This window comes from Solea solea, chromosome 20 (genome assembly GCF_958295425.1).
Source record: "Solea solea chromosome 20, fSolSol10.1, whole genome shotgun sequence".
NCBI lineage: Eukaryota > Metazoa > Chordata > Actinopteri > Pleuronectiformes > Soleidae > Solea > Solea solea.
This window is the reverse complement of record NC_081153.1, coordinates 592,027-615,170: the sequence shown is the minus strand read 5'-3', so window position 1 is coordinate 615,170 and position 23,144 is coordinate 592,027. Positions and strand designations below refer to the sequence as shown.

Genomic DNA, 23,144 nt, shown 5'->3' with positions numbered 1-23,144 from the left:
AATTACCTGATCGTTTCACAGAAAACAACAAAACAAACATTGACTCTTAAAAAACCCCCATAGATTTAAAAGATATATTTAGGCTGTTTAATGTCACTAAAGAAAAGGACAAAACATTTTATTTCTAAAACATTTATTTATTCTTGTTTGTCACCTGTCATTGTCTTAACTTCTCAGCACAAACTCCAGGTAAATAATAAATCATTTAGTTTTGCAATCTTCTGAACACGTACAAACATGCTGCAGCACCCACCACCAACAGTCACTGTTGCCATGGAAACAGGGCCGGGCCCTCACCGCGTCAACACACCACGCCTCCACTAACAAGAGAGAGAGAGAGAGAGCAAGAGAGAGATATCAGAGTCCACTCATAAAAGCCTGTGTGTGTGTGATGTCATCAGGTTTCCCAGAGTTCTCTGCCGTTTGTCCTGTAACTGTCTCACCTGTCTCACCTGTCTCACTCACCTGTGTCTCAGAGTTTCCCATCGACTCCCTGACAGAGAACTCTTTACACTGTAAGTTTTTATTTTTTATTTTCTCTACATAGTATGTGTGTGTGTCTGTGTGTGTTTGTGTGTGTCTGTGTCAGTGTGTGTCTGACTGACTGTGTGTCTGTGTGACTGTGTGTCTGTCTGTGTGAGTGAGTGTGTGTCTGACTGTGTGTGTGTGTATGTGTGAATTCGAGAAACAAGTTCTTCATGTGATACTAGAATCATGTTTGTTTGTGAAGGTATTCTACCACACAAACTCACTTAACAAACTGACTTTACAAACTCACTTAACAATCTGACTTTACAAACTCACTTAACAAACTGACTTTACAAATCACTTAACAAACTGACTTAACAAACTCACTTAACAAACTGACTTTACAAACTCACTTAACAAACTCACTTAACAAACTCACTTTACAAACTCACTTTATTAATGTTGACATTGTATTAATGCAGGATATTGACAACAGTAACAACAGTAACATCAACAGTAGTAACAGTAACATCAACAGTAGTAACGGTAACAACAGTAACATCAGTAACAGTAACAACAGTAACAGCAGTAACAGTAACAACAGCACCAGTAACAGTAACAACAATAACAGTAACAACAGTAATAACAGTAACAGTAACAACAGTAACAGCAGTAACAATAGTAAAAACAACAGTAACAGCAGTAACAGTAACAACAGTAACAGTAACAACAGTAACAGCAGTAGCAGTAACAACAGCAATAGTAACAACAGTAATAAAAGTAACAACAGTAACAACAGCAACAATAGTAACAGCAGTAACAGTAACAACAGTAACAATAGTAACACTAACAGTAACAGCAGTAACAGCAGTAACAATAGTAACATCAGTAACAGTAGTAACAGTAACAACAGTATCAGTAACAACAGTAACAGCAGTAACAGTAACAGCAGTAACAACAGTAATAACAATAACAGTAACAGCATTATCAGTAACAACAGTAATAACAGTAACAACAGTAACAACAGTAACAGCAGTAACAGTAACAACAGTAACAGTAACAACAGTAACAATAGTAACAATAGTAACACTAACAGTAACAGCAGTGACAATAGTAACAGTAACAGCAGTATCAGTAACAACAGTAACAGTAACAACAGTAATAGTAACAACAGTAACAGTAGTAACAGTAACAACAGTAACAGTAACAACAGTATCAGTAAAAACAGTAACAACAGTAACAGTAACAACAGTATCAGTAAAAACAGTAACAGTAACAACAGTATCAGTAACAAGAGTAACAACAGTGTCAGTAACAACAGTAACAGTAACAACAGTTACAACAGTAACAGTAACAGCAGTATCAGTAACAACAGTAATAACAATAACAGTAACAGTAGTAACAGCAGTAACAGCAGTAACAATAACAGTAACAGCAGTAACAGTAACAGTAACAACAGTAACAGCAGTAGCAGTAACAACAGCAATAGTAACAACAGTAACAGCAGTATCAGTAACAACAGTAATAGTAACAACAGTAACAGCAGTAACAGTAACAACAGTAACAGCAACAATAGTAACAGCAGTAACAGTAACAACAGTAACAATAGTAACACTAACAGTAACAGCAGTAACAATAGTAACAGTAACAGCAGTATCAGTAACAACAGTAATAGTAACATCAGTAACAGTAGTAACAGTAACAACAGTATCAGTAACAACAGTAACAACAGTAATAACAATAACAGTAACAGCAGTATCAGTAACAACAGTAATAACAGTAACAACAGTAACAACAGTAACAGCAGTAACAGTAACAACAGTAACAGTAACAACAGTAACAATAGTAACAAAAGTAACACTAACAGGAACAGCAGTAACAATAGTAACAGTAACAGCAGTATCAGTAACAACAGTAACAACAGTAACAACAGTAACAGTAGTAACAGTAACAGTAGTAACAGTAACAACAGTAACAACAGTAACAGTAACAACAGTATCAGTAAAAACAGTAACAACAGTAACAGTAACAACAGTATCAGTAAAAACAGTAACAGTAACAACAGTATCAGTAACAAGAGTAACAACAGTGTCAGTAACAACAGTAACAGCAGTAACAGTAACAACAGTTACAACAGTAACAGTAATAACAATAACAGTAACAGCAGTATCAGTAACAACAGTAATAACAATAACAGTAACAGTAGTAACAGCAGTAACAGTAACAACGGTAACAGTAGTAACAGCAGTAACAATAACAGTAACAGTAACAACAGTAACAGTAACAGCAGTAACAATAGCAGTAACAGTGTTTGTTAGTGTTCGTGTTTGACAGACGAGAACATCAGCTCCTCCAACAGGATGATGACTGACACTGCTGGTCACATGACGGTTAACTCTGCTCATCAACCAGGTCCAGAAATCTTCTGTTTTATTCATTTGTGATTTCATGAATTTAAAAATGTGTTTATGTTGCATTTTGTGTAGCAGGAAACTGTGTGACATCACTTGCTGAGGAGAAACCAGGAAGTGAAAAGTAAATCATTCTGTTTTTCTTCATCATCTTCAGAGGAAGAAGAGGCAGACACAGGGGATCAGCGGACAAAAAACACTGTTGCCCTGGCAGCAGGTAAGAGGAACAGAGACTTAGGCTGTTTGTCAATAACCAAATACGCAAAGATGTACTCGCATATTTGAAAGTACTCAACAAGTGTATGTACATATATGTATATATATATATATATATAAATAAATAATAAAATGCAATGAAACTGTAATTAAACTGCAAAAAAGGCAAATAAACTGTAAATAAACTGCAATCAAACTGTAAATACACTGCAATTAAACAAGACACAAACTGTAAATAGACTGTAAATAAACTTCAATTAAGCTGTAAATAAACTACAATTATACTGTAAACAAACTGTAATTAAACGGCAAATGAACTGCAATAAAACTGTAATTAAACGGCAATTAAAATGTAAATAAACTGAATAAACTGCTAATAATTTGCAATGAAATTGTAATTAAACGACAAATAAACTATAAATAAACTGCAAAAAAGGCAAATAAACTGTAAATAAACTGCAAAAAGGCAAATAAACTGTAAATAAACTGCAATTAAGCTATAAATAAACGGCAATTAAACCGTAAATAAACTGCAATTAAACTATAAATAAACGGCGAATAAACTGCAATTAAGCTATAAATAAATGTAAGAATCATGAATATCATTTTTAACCTCCTGTTTTAGCCCCGCCCACCAGTCTGAGCTTGACACGGCCGCAGAAGAAGAAGAAGGTTCTGGTGGCGCCGGCACTCAGTGTCTCTCTCGGTAAGTACCTGAATTATGGACCTGCTGAGCTTCTGTACATCAGAGATTGTGAATGTTGTTGTGAGTTGTGGACCTGCTGAGCTTCTGTACATCAGAGATTGTGAATGTTGTTGTGAGTTGTGGACCTGCTGAGCTTCTGTACATCAGAGATTGTGAATGTTGTTGTGAGTTGTGGACCTGCTGAGCTTCTGTACATCAGAGATTGTGAATGTTGTTGTGAGTTGTGGACCTGCTGAGCTTCTGTACTTCAGAGATTGTGAATGTTGTTGTGAGTTGTGGACCTGCTGAGCTTCTGTACTTCAGAGATTGTGAATGTTGTTGTGAGTTATGGACCTGCTGAGCTTCTGTACTTCAGAGATTGTGAATGTTATTGTGAGTTTTGGACCTGCTGAGCTTCTGTACATCAGAGATTGTGAATGTTGTTGCTTCTGTACTTCAGAGATTGTTAATGTTGTTGTGAGTTGTGGACCTGCTGAGCTTCTGTACTTCAGAGATCGTTAATGTTGTTGTGAGTTGTGGACCTGCTGAGCTTCTGCACTTCAGAGATTGTTAATGTTGTTGTGAGTTGTGGACCTGCTGAGCTGCTGTAAATCAGAGATTGTGAATGTTGTTGTGAGTTGTGGACCTGCTGAGCTTCTGTACTTCAGAGATCGTTAATGTTGTTGTGAGTTTTGGACCTGCTGAGCTTCTGTACTTTAGAGATCGTTAATGTTGTTGTGAGTTTTGGACCTGCTGAGCTTCTGTACTTCAGAAATCATTAATGTTGTTGTGAGTTTTGGACCTGCTAAGCTTCTGTACTTCAGAGATCATTAATGTTGTTGTGAGTTGTGGACCTGCTGAGCTTCTGTACTTCAGAGATTGTGAATGTTGTTGCTTCTGTACTTCAGAGATCGTTAATGTTGTTGTGAGTTGTGGACCTGCTGAGCTTCTGTACTTCAGAGATCGTTAATGTTGTTGTGAGTTGTGGACCTGTTGAGCTTCTGTACTTCAGAGATCGTTAATGTTGTTGTGAGTTGTGGACCTGCTGAGCTTCTGTACTTCAGAGATCGTTAATGTTGTTGTGAGTTGTGGACCTGCTGAGATTCTGTACTTCAGAGATTGTGAATGTTGTTGTGAGTTGTGGACCTGCTGAGCTTCTGTACTTCAGAGATCGTTAATGTTGTTGTGAGTTGTGGACCTGCTGAGCTTCTGTACTTCAGAGATCGTTAATGTTGTGAGTTGTGGACCTGCTGAGCTTCTGTACTTCAGAGATCGTTAATGTTGTGAGTTGTGGACCTGCTGAGATTCTGTACTTCAGAGATCGTGAATGTTGTTGTGAGTTGTGGACCTGCTGAGCTTCTGTACTTCAGAGATCGTTAATGTTGTTGTGAGTTGTGGACCTGCTGAGCTTCTGTACTTCAGAGATCGTTAATGTTGTTGTGAGTTGTGGACCTGCTGAGCTTCTGTACTTCAGAGATCGTTAATGTTGTGAGTTGTGGACCTGCTGAGATTCTGTACTTCAGAGATCGTGAATGTTGTCGTGAGTTGTGGACCTGCTGAGATTCTGTACTTCAGAGATCGTGAATGTTGTCGTGAGTTGTGGACCTGCTGAGATTCTGTACTTCAGAGATCGTGAATGTTGTTGTGAGTTGTGGACCTGCTGAGCTTCTGTACTTGTCCTCAGGACGCAGTGAGTCCACCGTCTCTGACGACTTCCCCTCAGGCTTCCTCTCACCTGATGATGACGATGACCTGGGGCTGGACATCGACCTGGACGCCGTGGAAACACCATCTGATACTGAATCACTGCCCTTTCCTATCTGCAATATAGAAGGTCAGAGGTCAGAGGTCACACAGATGCAGAACCTCACACACACACTAATGTTGGACTTTTTTTTTCCAGGTGAGCTGCTGCGTCTGGGCGTGGTTTCCCACCGTCGCAGACAAGTGGAAGCCCCTCCCACCTGCAGGTCTCAGTGCAGTGCGTCGCTGGAGACGGAGGACGTGTTGGACAGTCATGGCACCAGGTGGCGCTGTTTCTCCACAGGTGAAGCGGCACAGGAAAGCCGCGTCAACATGAGTGTCCTCGAGCCGTTTCTACAAGTGTTGTCCCACGGAGGTATGACATCACTGCAGGGGGAGGAGTTACTGTGACCCCACTCTCAGGATTTATATTTGTCCCTCCCATGTCACCATTCAGGTTACTATGGAGACGGGATGAATGACATCATCGTGTTTTCTTCCTGTTTCCTGCCTCAGAACAATCTGGAGAAATATACATACGTGATGGACAACCTGTTCAGGTACACACACACACACACACGCACACACACGCATACTCACACGTACACACACATATACAAACACACATACACACACACACGCATACTCATACGTACACACACATATACAAACACACATACACACACACACGCATACTCATACGTACACACACACACACACACACACACACACACACACTTGTTCTTCTTGGCAACTTCAGAGTCAGAGAAGTCATCAGAATTTACTTCTTTTACTTTCCTCTCTCTCTCTCTCTCTCTCTCTCTGAGTGAATGTTGGGAGTGGGCGTGGCTGAGAGCGTGGTCAGGGTGAGTGTTTTTCAAACTTTTCTGACAAATTCTATACTCTTCTTTTTTGCTGCTTGGTTTTTTTTATTTTGGCAGGATGAGGAAAGGCTGAGACGTTGGTGAGTTACACAGGTTTATTCTGTATGAGTTGAGAGCAAGACACATGTGCCCCATACAGCAAATATATATATCACAGAACCACCCCTTACCCAGAAACCAACTGGGTGAGAGAACCCCCCCCCCCCCCCCCCCCCGAACACCCAGAGGGAAACCCCAGGGTAAGAATCAGTACCTCACAGGAGGCTTAACCAGTCTGCCATAACGGTTACGCCACCCCACGTCCGAAACCACAGGGGGGCGACAGGCAGGAGAGACACCGACCACAACAGGGTCCAACGTAGGACACACAGCCGGAGAAGACACAACAGGGGCCTTGGAAGGGGGGCGACCCCGACGGGGAACCCGGGCCGGTAACACCTCTTCACCGGCCACAAAATGAGCCGGCTTGAGTCTATCCAACGAAACACGCTCTCGACGCCCGCCCATATCCAGCACGAAACTTTTAGAGCCCGCCTCCAGCACCCTAAAGGCCTGAATGCGTTCAGGGGTCCAGTCGACCCGGTCGTTGGCCTTCTTCAGCCTCAGGGCCCCATATGGTGGCAACATGAGGTGGGCAGCACGAGGTAGGAAACAGTTATAGAAGTTCACCATGCCCAAAAACTCCTGCAAGGACTTGACCGAGACCGGATGGGGAAAATCCACCACCACTTGCACCTTAGAAGGCAAAGGAACCGCACCCTGCGACGAAATGCGATGGCCCAAGAAATCAATCACCGGCAGCCCAAACTGCCATTTGGCTGTGTTGACAATCAAGCCATGTTCATCGAGGCGCCGGAAAACTCGCTTAAGGTGCGACAGGTGCTCATCAGCCGACTGGCTGGCCACCAAAATGCCGTCCAGATAGACGAAAACGAACGCGAGGTCACGCAACACCGAGTCCATCAGCCTCTGAAATGTTTGTGCCGCGCCCTTGAGGCCAAACGGCATGCGCAGGAACTCGAAAAGCCCGAATGGCGTAATCACCGCAGTTTTGGCCACGTCCTCTGCGCGCACGGGAACCTGATGATAACCACGCACCAGATCCACCTTAGAGAAAATCGGCATTCCCGCCAGGCGGACCGAAAAATCCTGAATGTGCGGAATGGGATAACGGTCATGTGCAGTAATGTTATTCAGGCGGCGAAAGTCACCGCACGGCCGCCAAGACCCATCCGCCTTGGGCGCCATGGAGCGGCGAGGCCCACGGGCTGTTCGGACACAAGCAGCTTATCCGCTCTTTCCACAGGAGACAGGCTGTAGCGCCGGAGGAGAAACTGCGTACTTTCCGTGCCGTGGCGGGGCGCGCAGGAGCTGCATCACGCGGCGAGTGGACTGCTGATCCAGTGCCGCGACCACCAAATAATACCTGGAGTCATCAGCCGTTATTCCTCGCAGGTGGAAAAGCGCCTCGATGTGCTCAAACCATGGAGCAGGGTCACTCTGCCAAAACTCCGGAAGCTTCACCGGCCCGGTAAAGCCGGCCGGCGGGAGTTGGGCCATGGCCGAAGAGGAAGCACGTCCACTGTTTGCCGAAGAGGAATCACACTCCTCTGCTTCTTCGAACATGTTCAAAACAGGGTCACCAATGTGGCAGGATGAGGAAAGGCTGAGACGTAGGTGAGTTACACAGGTTTATTCTGTATGAGTTAAACAGCAAGAGCACATGTGCCCCATACAGCAAATATATATATCTCGGAACCACCCCTTACCCAGAAACCAACTGGGTGAGAGAACACACCCCTGAGTGCCCGCCACAATATTACATTTTTCTTTTGTGACCACTGATTTTGATTTAATCCGAGTTTATAGTTTTAGAGTTTATAGTTTATTTGTGTTTGGCGGTGGCTGCCGCCGGCGCTGCAGCAGTCCTGCAGGTAATGGCAGCACCTGGAGTCTCCGGGCTGGAGAAGCTGGAGGCGTGGCCTCGCTGTGGGTGCAGTCGTGGGCTACAGCAGAGTAAAATCAGTCGTCATTTTTCAGACACACACACACACACCACACATACACACACCACAGACACAGACACACACACAACACAGACACACACACCACACATACACACACCACAGACACAGACACACACACCGCACACACACACCACAGACACACATGGAGGTACAGAGTGATGCAGCAAACACACAGACAGGGAAAAGCCCTGATGGACAGAGTGTCCAGACTGAGTCCTCTCCAGTCAGAGGACAGACAGTGACCAGAGTGGCAGAGGCTGCTCTGGACCATAATGACGATATTATTGATGATTCAATGGGTGAAATTATCAAATGTTCAATCAAACGGAAAAACACTGAAACTAAAGTAACCACCACGAAAAATAAGAAAATGTCAAAAGAGAATTCACAGGTGTCCTCTGAGGGGTCAGAGGACAACACACAGGAAGACATACTGGGTGACACATTGGAGGACACACAGGAAGACATACTGGGAGACATACAGAGCACACAGGGTGATGAGGAGGCCGGGGAGACACACAGTGATTACTCCTTCTCTCGTGTCACACAAAAGGAGAGAAGGGAGTGAACATTGAGGAGTTCTTCCCTGATCTGCGTCTCTTCAGTCAGTCAGTGAGGTCTCTGATGAGGAACAAAGGAGACCTTGGTCAACCTGTCTTCATCGAAACAGAGATCTTTCGGCTGAAACATTTTTTAACAAAGGTTCGACTCCAGCTAGAGAAGGAAAACGATGGATGAGTGTGTTTTTGTTTGTTTGCAGCTCTTTTTTAATCATGTGTGACATCAAACTGGGCTCTTTAAACATTAACGGTGCTCGTCAGGACACAAAGAGAGCTGCACTTTTTAACTTGATACAAACTAAACAACTGAATGTCACTTTTATTCAGGAGACACTGAGTGTGACTGGAGAAGGGAGTGGAATGGGGAGCTGGTTTTAAGTCACAGGGACAGTAACAGTGGGGGGGTCGGGATTCTCTTCTCCAGAGAATTCACACCTTTTAACTTCACTGTAGACAACATCGTTCCAGGCCGACTTTTAAAAGTGACTGCTCAGTTTGAGAAGATGACACTGGTTTTTATAAATGTATATGCTCCAGTTGTTGCTCTGGAGAGACTGGTTTTTATAGACACACTGAACCAAACACTTCACAAGTGTTGCAGTGAGGAGTTTTTGTTTTTAGCTGGTGATTTTAACTGCACAGAGAACCCTGTCTTAGACAGGAACCACGGGGAACCTCACACTGCTTCAAAAACCGCCATCAGCAAAATGATGGAAACCTTTGAGTTGTGTGATGTGTGGAGATGTTTCCACAGGAGCCAGCGTCAGTACACCTGGCTTCACTCTAGAGGCAACACACTGTCTTTAGCAAGACTTGATAGGTTTTATTGTTACGAGCATCATTTTAATGTTTTTAAGAGCAGTGCGATCAGCCCTGTCGGGTTCTCCGATCACTCCCTGGTGCAGTGTGTGGTTTTTATAAAGAATGTGAAATGTAGAAGTGCGTATTGGCACTTTAACACCACACTGTTGACCGATAATGGTTTTAAAGAGTCACTCAGCTATTTTTGGTTTTATTTCAGACGGACTAAGTCCGAGTACAGTTCTCTGCAGCAGTGGTGGGACGTGGGAAAGGTTCAGATCAAACAGCTTTGCTTGCAGTACACTCTCAGTGTCACTAGAGACATGACCAGGTCTATGAGAGATCTGGAGAGAGAAGTGGTGGAACTGCAAAACCGAGCAGACTCCACAGGAGATCGAGAACATATTGAAGTTCTCAAAGTCAAACGCTCAGCTCTGTCCGACCTAATGGGTTTTCATACCCATGGTGCTCTGGTTCGGTCACGCTTCCAGAACGTTGCGGAGATGGATGCTCCTTCTCATTTTTTCTTTGGGTTGGAGCGGAAGAGCGGACAGAAGAGACTCATGCACTCACTGAGGTCTGACAGTGGACTACTACTGCAGGAGGACGCAGACATTCGGCAGTGTGCTACGGGTTTCTATCACGATCTGTACGCAGCAGGGCTTCGGGAGGAACCAGAGGTGGCGCTGTCATTCTTTGAAGGGCTGCCGCAAGTGACCGAGGACCACAAAGAGGGTCTCGAGGCACAACTTTCCGCCCAGGAGCTACAGGAGGCGCTACAGACTCTGCAGAGCGGGAAGGCTCCCGGCATAGACGGTCTCCCTGCGGAGTTTTATAGAGCCTTCTGGACGGTCATGGGGGAGGATCTTCTGTGTGTCCTGCAGGACAGTCTGCCTCTGAGCAGCAGGAGGGCTGTCCTCACCCTCCTCCCAGAAAGGAGACCTGCAGGAGCTTAAGAACTGGCGTCCTGTGTCTCTGCTGTGTACCGACTATAAACTACTCTCTAAGGTGCTGGCCATGAGACTCAGGAAGGTGATGGACCAGGTCATCCATGTGGACCAGACCTACTGTGTGCCCGGCAGGTTGATATCTGACAACATTACTCTAATTCGGGACATTTTGGACCTCTCTAGTTCATTAGGCTCAGAGTTTGGTCTGATTTCTCTAGATCAAGAAAAAGCTTTTGACAGAGTTGAACACCAAAGTGAATGATTTCTATTGATTATGGTTTGTGGAACATGACGGGAAAGACAATGTATTACTTAGTTTTAAAAGCACTACTGCAGAGTGGACACTCCTTGGAGGACCCACCTGTCCCTCACAACAGCTCAGAAGCCTGAGTGGAAGGCTCTGTATAAGCCACCGCTAACCAAGAAAGCCGGAGACCTACAGTGGAGGCTTCTCCATGGTGCGGTGGCTGTAAATGCTTTTATCTCTGTTGTTAATCCAAATGTCACTGATTCATGTCCTTTCTGTTCACTGAGAGAAACTGTCTTTCACTGTTTTTTACAGTGCGTTAGATTCAGTCCTCTGTTTCACTTTCTGTTTCAGGTTTTTTCTTTGTTTAACGAAATGTTTTCTCACTCTGTTTTTATTCTTGTACGACAGGAAAAAGAAAAATCACTGTCAGTTATTTAATTTTTTAATCTGCCAGTCTAAGATGGCCGTTTATACAACCAGGAGAAATAGAGTGGAGAACAGTGTGGACGTGGATGCTAAACTGATGTTTGTGCGAATGCTGAAGACCAGACTGAAAACGGATTTTAAAAAATCCGTTTAAAAAAGGGAGTTTTATGTTCTGTGAAAGATGATGATTTAGTTTTCGGTCAAATCCTGAGTTGATTATTTTTCTTTGTTGAATTTCTTCCTCTGTTTTTTTTCTCCTCCAGAGCCAAAAATGTAAAGGATAACATGCTCTGAGCAAATAAAGGAGACTTAAAAATCAAAATCTCTGCAGCCAAACAATCTTTCTATCAGACTAAAATTCAATCCTCTTTCTCTAATCCCCAAAAACTTTTCTCGATCTTCTCTAACCTCCTTGACTCCCCCACTCCCCCTCCTCCCTCCTCTCTTCTACCAATTCACTTTGTCAACTTCACAAAAAAAGTAGATGACATTCACTCTTGTTTTTCCACCTCCTGATCTCACCACTCTACCAACCACACATTCATCTCCTTCTCTATCCTCTTTCACCTCTACCTCAACATCAAGTTCTCTCCCTTACTGACTCCTGACCTCTTGACCCTCTCACCTTCGTCAGTCAATTGCTTCTGATCTTCTTCCTTTCCTCACCTATCTCCTTAACCCTCGGAACAACCTTCTCGATCCTCATCCGTCTGGTTTTAAGGCAGCTCACTCGACCAAAAGTGCACTTCTAGATATCCACATTACATTCTGGATATCTAGAATGGAATGTGGATACCTGAGAGACAGGTGGACAGAGAGACCCCCATTGTGCCCTGCGCTACTCAGTGTGGCAGCCCCCACTGCTCCTTATTCTAGGATGGGTCAAATGCAGAGAAATAATTTCCCTAAGGGGATTAGTAAAGTATATATTCTATTCATATAATGTGGATATCTAGAATGTATTCTTACGAGGACAAATGACGTCATGTACCCCAGAATGCAATTCACCGGAACATAGCATCAGAGCGAGAAATACTTTTCACTTTTAAGACCATTTTAGGCGAGAAGTGAGTCATTTAGAGGTCAAACATGTGCTTTGTGTCTGTGGTAGAAATGTATTGTCTCCAGACACCAACCATGAACTGAGAATGCTAACAGCTAAGACCTAGAGAGTCCACAGAGACCTAGAGCGTCCACAGAGACCGAGAGCGTCCACAGAGACCTAGAGAGTCCACAGAGACCTAGAGCGTCCACAGAGACAGAGAGCGTCCACAGAGACCTAGAGAGTCCACAGAGACCTAGAGCGTCCACAGAGACCGAGAGCGTCCACAGAGACCTAGAGAGTCCACAGAGACCTAGAGCGTCCACAGAGACCGAGAGCGTCCACAGAGACCTAGAGAGTCCACAGAGACCTAGAGAGTCCACAGAGACCGAGAGCGTCCACAGAGACCGAGAGCGTCCACAGAGACCTAGAGAGTCCACAGAGACCTAGAGCGTCCACAGAGGCTGATTTCAGGTTTATATTTGTTTCCTCTGCTGCTATGTTCCGGCAAATTGAATGTAATTTGGAGTGTCTCACCAATCTCTCTGTCCACGTGTCTCACCTGTCTCTCTTTCCACGTGTCTCACCTGTCTCTCTTTCCACGTGTCTCACTTGTCTCTCTGTCCATGTGTCTCACCTGTCTTTCTGTCAACATGTCTCACCTGTCTCTGTCCACGTGTTTCACCTGTCTATCTTTCCACATTTCTCACGTGTCTCTCTTTCCACGTGTCTCACCTGTCTCTCTGTCCATGTGTCTCACCTGTCTCTGTCCACGTGTCTCTCAGGTATGTGGTGGGGACTCTGGATCTCATGGTTGCTGAAAACTATGTAATAGTTTATCTTTGTGCTGGAGGACAGAGAGACAAACTCCCAGAATTCAGCTGGCTCAGAGAGTGTTACACCACCATCCACCACAGGTGAGATAACCTGTCAATCACCTGATCACACACACCTGTCAATGTGTGTGTCTGTGTCTGTGTTTGTGTGTGTGTGCATGTGTGTGTCTGTGTGTGTGTGTCGTGTGTCTGTCGTGTGTCTGTCTGTCTGTGTGTGTGTGTCTCTGTGTGTGCGCTTGTGCATGTGTGTGTGTGTATGTGTATGTGTGTGCCTGTGTGTGTCTGTGTCTGTGTTTGTGTGTCTGTGTCTGTGTGTGTGTGTCGTGTGTCTGTCTGTCTGTCTGTGTGTGTGTGTCTGTCTGTGTGTGTGTGCATGTGTGTGTGTGTGTGTATGTGTGTGTCTGTGTGTGTATGTGTGTGAGTGTGTGTGTGCATGTGTGTGTCTGTCTGTGTATGTGTGTCTGTGTCTGTGTCTGTGTGTGTGTGTGTCTGTCTGTGTATGTGTGTGCCTGCGTGTGTGTGTCTGTGTGTGTGCGTGTGCATGTGTGTGTATGTGTTTGTCTGTGTCTGTGTGTGTGTGTCTGTGTGTGTGTGTGTGTGTGTGTCTGTCTGTGTATGTGTGTGCCTGCGTGTGTGTGTCTGTGTGTGTGTGTGTGCATGTGTGTGTATGTGTCTGTGTATGTGTGTGTGTGTCTGTCTGTGTGTGTCTGTGTGTGTGTTTGTGTGCATGTGTGTGTATGTGTGTGTCTGTCTGTGTGTGTCTGTGTGTGTGTTTGTGTGCATGTGTGTGTATGTGTGTGTCTGTCTGTGTGTGTCGTCTGTGTGTGTGTGTGTGTCTGTCACATTCACACTGTCTGACATTCTAACTTAATAAAGATTAATACTAACAATAAAATAGAGTCAAATAATACCACTGTTAAATGTGGACTATTAAATATTAGGTCTCTCTCCTCAAAATCTGTTTTAATAAATGATCTAATTTCTGACAATTGTATTGATTTATTCTGTGTTACTGAAACTTGGTTACATGAAGAAGATTACGTTAGTCTAAATGAGTCAACTCCACCCACTCATGCTAATACCCATATTCCTAGAAGCTCAGGCAGAGGAGGAGGTGTAGCAGCCATTTTTAATACTAGATTATTAATCAATCCCAAACCCAAACCAGGATATTCATGGTTTGAAAGCCTTATTCTTAATCTATCTCATCCTAGTTGGAAATCACAGACACCAATGATGATAGTCACAGTTTATCGTCCACCTGCACCTTATTCAGAGTTCCTATCAGAGTTCTCTGAGTTCTTATCTGAGTTAGTGCTTAAGACAGATCAAATCATAATTGTAGGGGATTTCAACATCCATGTAGATGTTGACCGTGATAGTCTTAGCTGCGCATTTAACTCGCTGTTGGAATCAATAGGTTTTATTCAACACGTTAATAAACCAACTCATTGCCTTAATCACACCCTCGACCTTGTTTTAACTTATGGTATTGATATTGATAACTTAAACATAGTTCCTCAAAACCCTCTCCTTACTGATCATTATTTACTCACGTTTAATTGTACAATAATGAACTACAATAACATTAATAAGAAATACTGTCTGATAATAATATGAATACATTTAAAGAGACAGTGCAACCTTTATTTAACTCGGTGCCATATGTCAGTACATCTGAAGGTACCTTTTGTGATTTTACTCCCGCCCTCATAGATAACCTTGTTGATAGTACAGCAGCCTCACTGCGTACTACATTAGATTGTGTTGCCCCTCTGAAAAAGAAGGTGGTGAATCAGATGAGACGAGCACCATGGTTTAACTCCAATACTCGTGCTCTTAAACAGACGTTACGTAGATTAGAAAGAAAATGGCGTTCCAATAACCTAGAGGAATTTCATATAGCCTGGAAAGATGGTTTTGTAGCTTACAAAAAAGCCCTACACAAAGCTAGAGCTGCCTATTATTCTTCTTTAATTGAAGAAAATAAGAATAATCATAGGTTTGTTTTCAGCACTGTAGCCAGGCTGACACAGAGCCACAGCTCCACTGAACCATCTATTCCTTTAACACTGAGCAGTGATGACTTTATCAACTTTTTTGTGAATAAAATAACATCAATTAGAGAAAAAATGGATCATCTCCTCCCTCATATTGGGACTGACTCATCTCTTTATCACAAGAGCTTTAGAAGCACCAGGTGCACAGTTAGACAGTTTCTCCCCTATAGATCTCGCTGAGTTAACATCATTAGTTTCATCATCTAAGCCATCAACCTGTCAGTTAGATCCTATCCCCACCAAACTGTTTAAAGATGTCTTTCCTTTAATTAACAGCTCTATATTAACTCAAATTAATCTATCCTTATTAACTGGATATGTGCCCCAAACGTTTAAAATAGCAGTTATTAAACCCCTTGTCAAAAAAGCGACCCTTGACCCAGATATTTTAGCTAATTACCGACCTATATCTAATCTTCCCTTTGTTTCTAAAATCTTAGAAAAGGCAGTTGCTAATCAATGATGTGAATATTTGCGCATTAATGGCCTGTTTGAAGATTTTCAGTCAGGTTTTAGATTAAACCATAGCACAGAGGACTTCCGGTGGAGAGGGGAATGGAGTAGACACATGCATTGTGCTCTCCCGCGCTGACCTGTAAAAACACACCTTTTTGCAACCCAAACCCGACTCGACTTCTAAGTAAGAAGAAGTAATATTTTACACATGCCTCATGGCCTCCGGAACCAGGTTGGCTAAGGAAAGAGAAACCGCGAGAGACGACTCGACCGCCATGGATAGCCAGATTAGCATGCCCGCTCTGACTAGCTTGCTAGAAGAACACCGTCACTCCATATCAGTGGCGCTGTCCGCCGAGCTCAGGGCGGCGTTTATCTCTCTCGAAGCTAAACTTGACACGGTGCAGGTTACTGTGACTGACTTTGGTGAACAAATTGTAAGTCTGGAGTCCAACGCCAACTTAACTGAAGAGCGCATCCAAGCTCTTGAAGCATCATGCTCCATTTTATCAGAGACTTGTGCTAAGCTCAGAACCAAAAACATCGATCTAGAGGGGAGAAGCCGGCGTAACAACGTCAGGATTATTGGCCTGCCTGAGTCCATTGAAGGCCCACGACCTACGACCTTCTTCTCGGATGTCCTGAAGGAGATATTCGGGGATCAGGTGCTACAAACTCCACCAGAGCTAGACCGGGCCCACCGATCACTAGCTGCTAAACTGCGACAGGGAGACAGGCCCAGACCCGTGATCGTCTGCTTTCACCGGCACCAGACCAAGGAGCTGATAGTCCGGGAGGCCCGCAAACGGAGGAATGACCTGAAGTACCGTGATTCACCGGTCCGCATCGACGAAGATTTCTGCCCCGACGTGTTAGAGCAACGGGCGGCATACCGCGATTTCATGGCTAAGCTGTACAATCTGGGCCTCCGACTGGCTCTGCTCTACCCAGCTTAACTCCAAATCACCAAGAAAGATGGCAACAAGAAACGCTTCTCCTCAGTCGAGGAGGCCACTGCCTTCGTGGGCTCCTGGCCCGCTCCATGAGGCTACTTTATTTTCTCTTCTCATCAGCCTAATCCACTAGCGGCTATCGCTAGCAACACTACTGGCACGGGCTTCGGGATGACTCGCCCAGCTGGTAAGAGCGCCTCGACAGGATAATGTTTAACACACATTGACTGTGAACTCTTACTAGTGTCGTATGATGCTCTTCGAACACTGGGACTCTGTTATCATTTGTAAATCTCACCTGGGCTTGTTGAACCGATGCTAAGTATGATGTTTACCCCTGGTTGTTTTGGTTAGCTTTGCCACTTGGCTCATTTAACCATTGACCATGCCTTTTACATTTTATTAGGGGTAATATCAGTTAAATGTTTAATACGAAGATGTCCGCTGCATCACAGTGTGAGTCCGGATAAATGTGTTGACTGTTTTGCTGTAATGTTCAATTGGTTTCAGGCCATAATGTGGGAGGTGTTTAAACTTCCCTTGGTTAGCTATTGCTTGATTTTTTCCTGTACTGTATGGGTTATACTTATTCCTGTGGGAGTGTTGAAGGCATGGGGATCCGTAAGTACAAAGAAACTGGAAGCTTTACAGGGGTTTTGAATGTGTTAATAGGGAATTTAGTTATAGGTTGTTTTCTGTTTTTTTTTTTGTTTTGTTTTTGTTTGAGCTACGGTCCACAAAGTTTTCATTACAGTCCCTCCTTACTGCGCGACTTCCCCTTAAGATGCATAATGTCTCACAGAACCCTGTTGTTACCAACTCACTAAAAATTTTGATCCAATTTCGCAAACACTATGGCTTGAATGATCCCTCAACTTTAGCACCGGTGGTTAAAAACCATTTATTCCCGCCCTCCCTGTCAGACTCCACCTTTATTATGTGGCGTAACAAAGGGTTATTATATGTCAAGCACCTTTACAAAGATAACATATTTACTAATTTTACAGAGCTTGCAGCCAGGTTTGAATTACCTCAATCTCATTTTTTCCGGTTTCTTCAGGCCAGGCACTTTGTTAAAACCAACTACCCTCACTTCCCTAACCATCCACCCGGGTCTCGGATTGACTCCTTGCTCACCCTCGATCCTGCACAAAAGCGTTCCATCTCCGTGATCTACAATGCTATTGACTCCCTTAACCCTGACTCCCTTAACCCTGAGCTGGGAGCTCCAATTTCAGATAATCAATGGGACCAAATCCTTAAGCTAGTTCATACATCCTCTATATGTGCCAGGCTCGGTTTATTACAATGTAAAGTTCTTTTTAGAGTGCATTACACAAATGTCCGACTGGCGAAGATTTTTCCAGACACCAGTGACAGTTGTAATAGATGTAAACAGTCACCTGCTAATCACACACATATGTTTTGGTCCTGCCCGAAACTCACTGGTTTCTGGCGCCAAATTTTTGATACACTCTCAACGGTGCTCGATACGGACCTTAACCCTGATCCTTGCACGGTCCTGTTTGGCTCCCCTCCAATCGCTACACCTCAACTCCCTGCATCAAAGCGCCGGGTACTGGCCTTTACAACGCTATTGGCCAGACGCCTTATTTTGTTTAAATGGAAGCATGTTCTTCCACCTTCACACAATAGCTGGCTTAGAGAGGTCTTAACTCATATCAAGCTTGAGAAGGTTAGATTTTCACTGGCGGGTTCTGATAATGCCTTCAACAAAACCTGGCAGCCCTTCTTGGAGTACTTAGATAGAACTATTATTCACCCAGACAGTGACTAGACCAACCTCTTTTATTTTTCCCCCCTTATTCTTGTTTATTTATTTATTTATTTCAAATTTTATTCATTTTAATATGTGATTTTAATATTTATTTATTTTATTTTTTATTTTTTTTTGTTTCGTATGTGTCCGTCCTTTCCTTTCTTTATCTAACAGTGGGTGGGTAGGGGAAAGGGTTAATAATGGCTCATGGGAGCAGTTCAGACTTAGTTAAGTTGTTGTTGATTTCAACATATATTGTGTAGGACTACCAACTGCTAATCTCACTGCAAGACTTATTGCATACACTGTATGTGTGAACTACTGTTATGTAAACAAAAAACAGAATAAAAAGATTTATAAAAAAAAAAAAAAACATAGCACAGAAACAGCACTAGTTAAAGTTAGTAATGATCTTCTCTTGGCTTCAGATAATGGTCTAGTTTCTTTACTTGTCCTGTTAGATCTTAGTGCTGCATTTGACACCATTGATCATAATATTCTACTGCAGAGATTGGAGCAGACTCTTGGTATCACAGGTGCTGCCCTCTGCTGGTTTAAATCATACTTATCTGATAGATTCCAGTTTGTTCATGTTAATGATAAAGCCTCACTACAAACAAAAGTTAATTGTGGAGTTCCACAAGGCTCAGTGCTTGGGCCTATACTTTTTACCTTATATATGCTTCCTCTAGGGAACATTATTAGGAAGCACAACATACACTTTCATTGTTATGCAGATGACACACAGCTATATTTATCAATGAGGCCGGATGAAATAAATCAGGTTGTTCAACTCCAGGAATGTCTCAGAGACATTAAGTCCTGGATGACCTGTAACTTTCTACTTTTAAACTTTTATACTCGGCCCTAAACACCTCAGAGGAAAACTTTCTGATCACATTGTCACTTTAGATGACATCACCATGGCTTCCAGTTCCACTGTGAGGAACCTTGGAGTTACTTTTGACCAGGAAATGTCATTTGATTCACACATAAAACTCATTTCCAGAACAGCCTTCTTCCACCTGCGGAACATTATGAAAATTAGAAACATTCTGTCTTTACAGGATACTGAAAAACTAGTTCATGCTTTTGTTACATCTAGATTAGATTACTGTAACTCCTTATTATCAGGATGTTCCAACAAGTCTGTTAAAACCCTTCAGTTCATTCAAAATGCTGCAGCACGAGTTCTGACAGGAACTAGAAAGAGAGACCATATAACTCCAGTGTTAGCGTCTCTACACTGGCTCCCCATACAGTTTAGAATTCAATTTAAAATCCTCCTCCTCACGTACAAAGCACTTAATGGTCAGGCTCCTTCATACCTGAAAGACCTAGTCTTACCTTATCACCCTAACAGACCACTTAGGTCACAAAATACAGGTTTACTTGTGGTTCCCAGAGTCTGTAAGAGCAGAATGGGAGGCAGAGCCTTCAGTTACCAGGCTCCTCCTCTCCTGTGGAACCAGCTTCCAATGACAGTTCAGGAGGCGGAGCCTCTCTCTGTATTTAAAGTTAGACTAAAAACTTTCCTTTTTGATAAAGCTTATAGTTAGAGCTGGTTCAGGGAAACCTGGACCATCTCTTAGTTATGCTGCTATAGACCTAGACTGCTGGGGGATTTTCCTGTGGTGCACGCACATTCACTCTCTCACACTCAGGGTATGAATATGACTTTTTATATGTCATTAACCTTGTCTCTTTCGCTCCCTAGTTTGTGTCCTTACTTCCTTCCCTCTCTCTCTCTCTCTGTATTCTCATCTTGCAGGTTGCAGGATCCAGATCCAGTTTTCGAGGCTATCCATATCATACATATCATCACCATTATAATTGTGCTATAATTAAAAGTCGATATCATTAACTGTATAAACTTGTAACTTGATACAGTTGTTGTGTATCTGCTCCTGGTCTCTCTCTCTCTTCTGTCTCTACCTCATCTCCCTCTTGTCCTTTCTCTCCCCCCTTTCTGCCCCCCACCTCTCCTCTGTCCCCCATTTTCCTTTTACCCCAACTGGTCGAGGCAGATGACTGCACATCTCTGAGTCTGGTTCTGTCAGAGATTTCTTCTTCTGTTAAGAGGGAGTTTTTTCTCTCCACTGATGCCTAGTGTTTGCTCATTGTTATTACATTACATTAAATTACAATACATACAAAGCGACTTACAAGGGAATTGAGTACAATCAGCCAGGGGTGGAGTTGAACTTGCGACCATGATGTCTTTTGCACACAGAGTACTGGGGTCTTAACCACTGAGCCACTCCACCCCTGTTCATTGTGTGAACTGTTGGGGTTCTCTGCTCTCCTTGATGTTGTCTATGTACAGTGCCTTGAGATAATGTATGTTATGATTTGGCGCTATACAAATAACATTGAATTGAATTGAATTGAATTGAATTGAATTGAATTGAATTGTCTGTGCCTGTCTGTGTGTGTCTGTGTGTGTGTGTGTTCAGGCTAAGGAAGAATCTAAAGGGTTTCTATGTGGTTCATCCAACCTGGTACATCAAAGCTCTCGTCACCATCATCAAACCCTTCATCAGGTCTGTGGCCCTTGTCTTCATCACTTACAGTCACATGATACAAATTACACCTGCTAACTAAATCAGATTATTAATGAGATTATTAAAGTCTTGACCAGCTAAGTGAACGTCATCTTCTTCATCAGCTCTAAATTCAGCAGGAAACTGCAGTTTGTCGAAAACCTTCAGGGACTTTCACAGCTGATTCCTACAGAACAGCTGCAGATTCCAGACTGTGTCCAACAGTGAGTCACACTCATGACATCACTCACACTCATGACATCACTTATGACATCACTCACACATGACATCACACATCACTCACACTCATGACATCACTCACACTCATGACATCACTTATGACATCACACATCACTCATGACATCACTCACACATGACATCACACATGACATCACGAACACATGACATCACTCACACACAACATCACACATCACTCACACTCATAACATCACTCATGACATCACACATGACATCACTCACACACGACATCACTCACACATGACATCACACATCACTCACACGCATGACATCACTCACACTCATGACATCACTTATGACATCACACATCACTCATGACATCACTCACACATGACATCACACATGACATCACTCACACACAACATCACACATCACTCACACTCATAACATCACTCATGACATCACACATGACATCACTCACACATGACATCACTCACACTCATGACATCACACATGACATCACACATGACATCACTCACACACAACATCACTCACACTCATGACATCACACATGTCTGTTTACAGGTACGATGAGAACCTGTCAAGGTGAAACTTCAGCATCAGGTATTTTGTTGAGCTGTACTGCCGTGGTCCAGTAGGAGGCGCTTCATTGTCATTAATGTATCAAAGCTTTTCATAAATAATTCTGCCCTGTTCACTTTGATTGTTCTGATGGATTAAAAAAGCCATTTTATTTTAAATGTCTCGATTTATTTGAAAAGGTGTGAACTGAAACAATTGAATATTAAATAAACAATAAAACTTTATTCTACATAAATGATACAATCTGAATGAGACATCATTGATTTCATTTAATCTCCTGATGAGATCTAAATATAAACAAAATGATACATTTATTCAAATCAAACTATGACCTCAACAAACTATGACCTCAACAAACTATGACCTCGTCAAACTATGACCTCATTAAACTATGACCTGAACAAACTATGTATGACTCATCAAACTATGTATGACTCATCAAACTGACTCAACAAACTATGACTCCTCAAACTATGACCTCGTCAAACTATGACTCATCAAACTATGACCTCATTAAACCATGACGTCGTCAAACTATGACCTCATCAAACTATGACCTCATCAAACTATTGTCGTGGTGGGGTTTCTTGAGAAAATTCAAATAAGTTTTTTATCTTGATACATCAGCTAAAGTTGCAGCAAAAAGTAACAAAGAGTTGAAGCCGTTGTCCTTCAGGTCAAAAAGCATTTAATTATGGATCCAAAATCAAACACAAAAATGAGCACGCAGCATGACACTGTGACACTGACTTACATTCGCTGAGCATCTCATATTTATACATTAAAAGTAGGTCATCATCTGAGGATGGACAATCCCCTTTTGTTTTCCACGCCTTTTCTTTTTGGTGTCACATCACGTGTTTTCCATAATTAGCTCAGGCTAACCTATTCTAATGGGGGTTAGCTTATGTCTTTTCCCTTTTTTTTAAACATCTGTAAGGGAGGGCTTTATCCCCTCTTACTCCGATTGGTTACTTTTATTGTTACTTGACACTTGTACGTTGATTGGTCACTTTGATTATCAAATCAGCAGCTTTTGGTATAATTAGCCATCCCAGCACCATCATCACATTCTCTCTATTATCATTATACTCTATTGTCATCATACTCTCTATTATCATCATACTCTGAATTATCATCATACTCTCTCTATTATCATCATACTCTTTATTATCATCATCATACTCTATTATCATCATACTCTCGCTATTATCATCATACTCTCTCTATTATCATCATACTCTTTATTATC

The 23,144-nt window shown here is 42.9% G+C and overlaps 1 protein-coding gene across 2 annotated transcripts; it reads left to right on the top strand.

Annotated features, from left to right (window-relative positions):
* Nucleotides 1-387: 387 nt before the first annotated feature.
* On the top strand, nucleotides 388-22,084 carry LOC131447432 (BCL2/adenovirus E1B 19 kDa protein-interacting protein 2-like). Of its 2 annotated transcripts, none has more exons than XM_058619217.1 (11): nucleotides 388-515; nucleotides 2,787-2,880; nucleotides 3,037-3,096; nucleotides 3,721-3,801; nucleotides 5,465-5,614; nucleotides 5,684-5,899; nucleotides 5,981-6,083; nucleotides 13,249-13,380; nucleotides 21,005-21,091; nucleotides 21,217-21,315; nucleotides 21,875-22,084. In XM_058619217.1, the coding sequence occupies exons 2-11, from the start codon at nucleotides 2,829-2,831 to the stop codon at nucleotides 21,897-21,899; spliced, it is 1,005 nt and encodes a 334-aa protein (XP_058475200.1). In that variant the 5' UTR covers nucleotides 388-515; nucleotides 2,787-2,828; the 3' UTR covers nucleotides 21,900-22,084. The 2 variants fall into 2 exon arrangements, with proteins under 2 accessions (XP_058475200.1, XP_058475201.1); XM_058619218.1 differs by having other exon boundaries at nucleotides 2,777-2,880.
* Nucleotides 22,085-23,144: the final 1,060 nt, after the last annotated feature.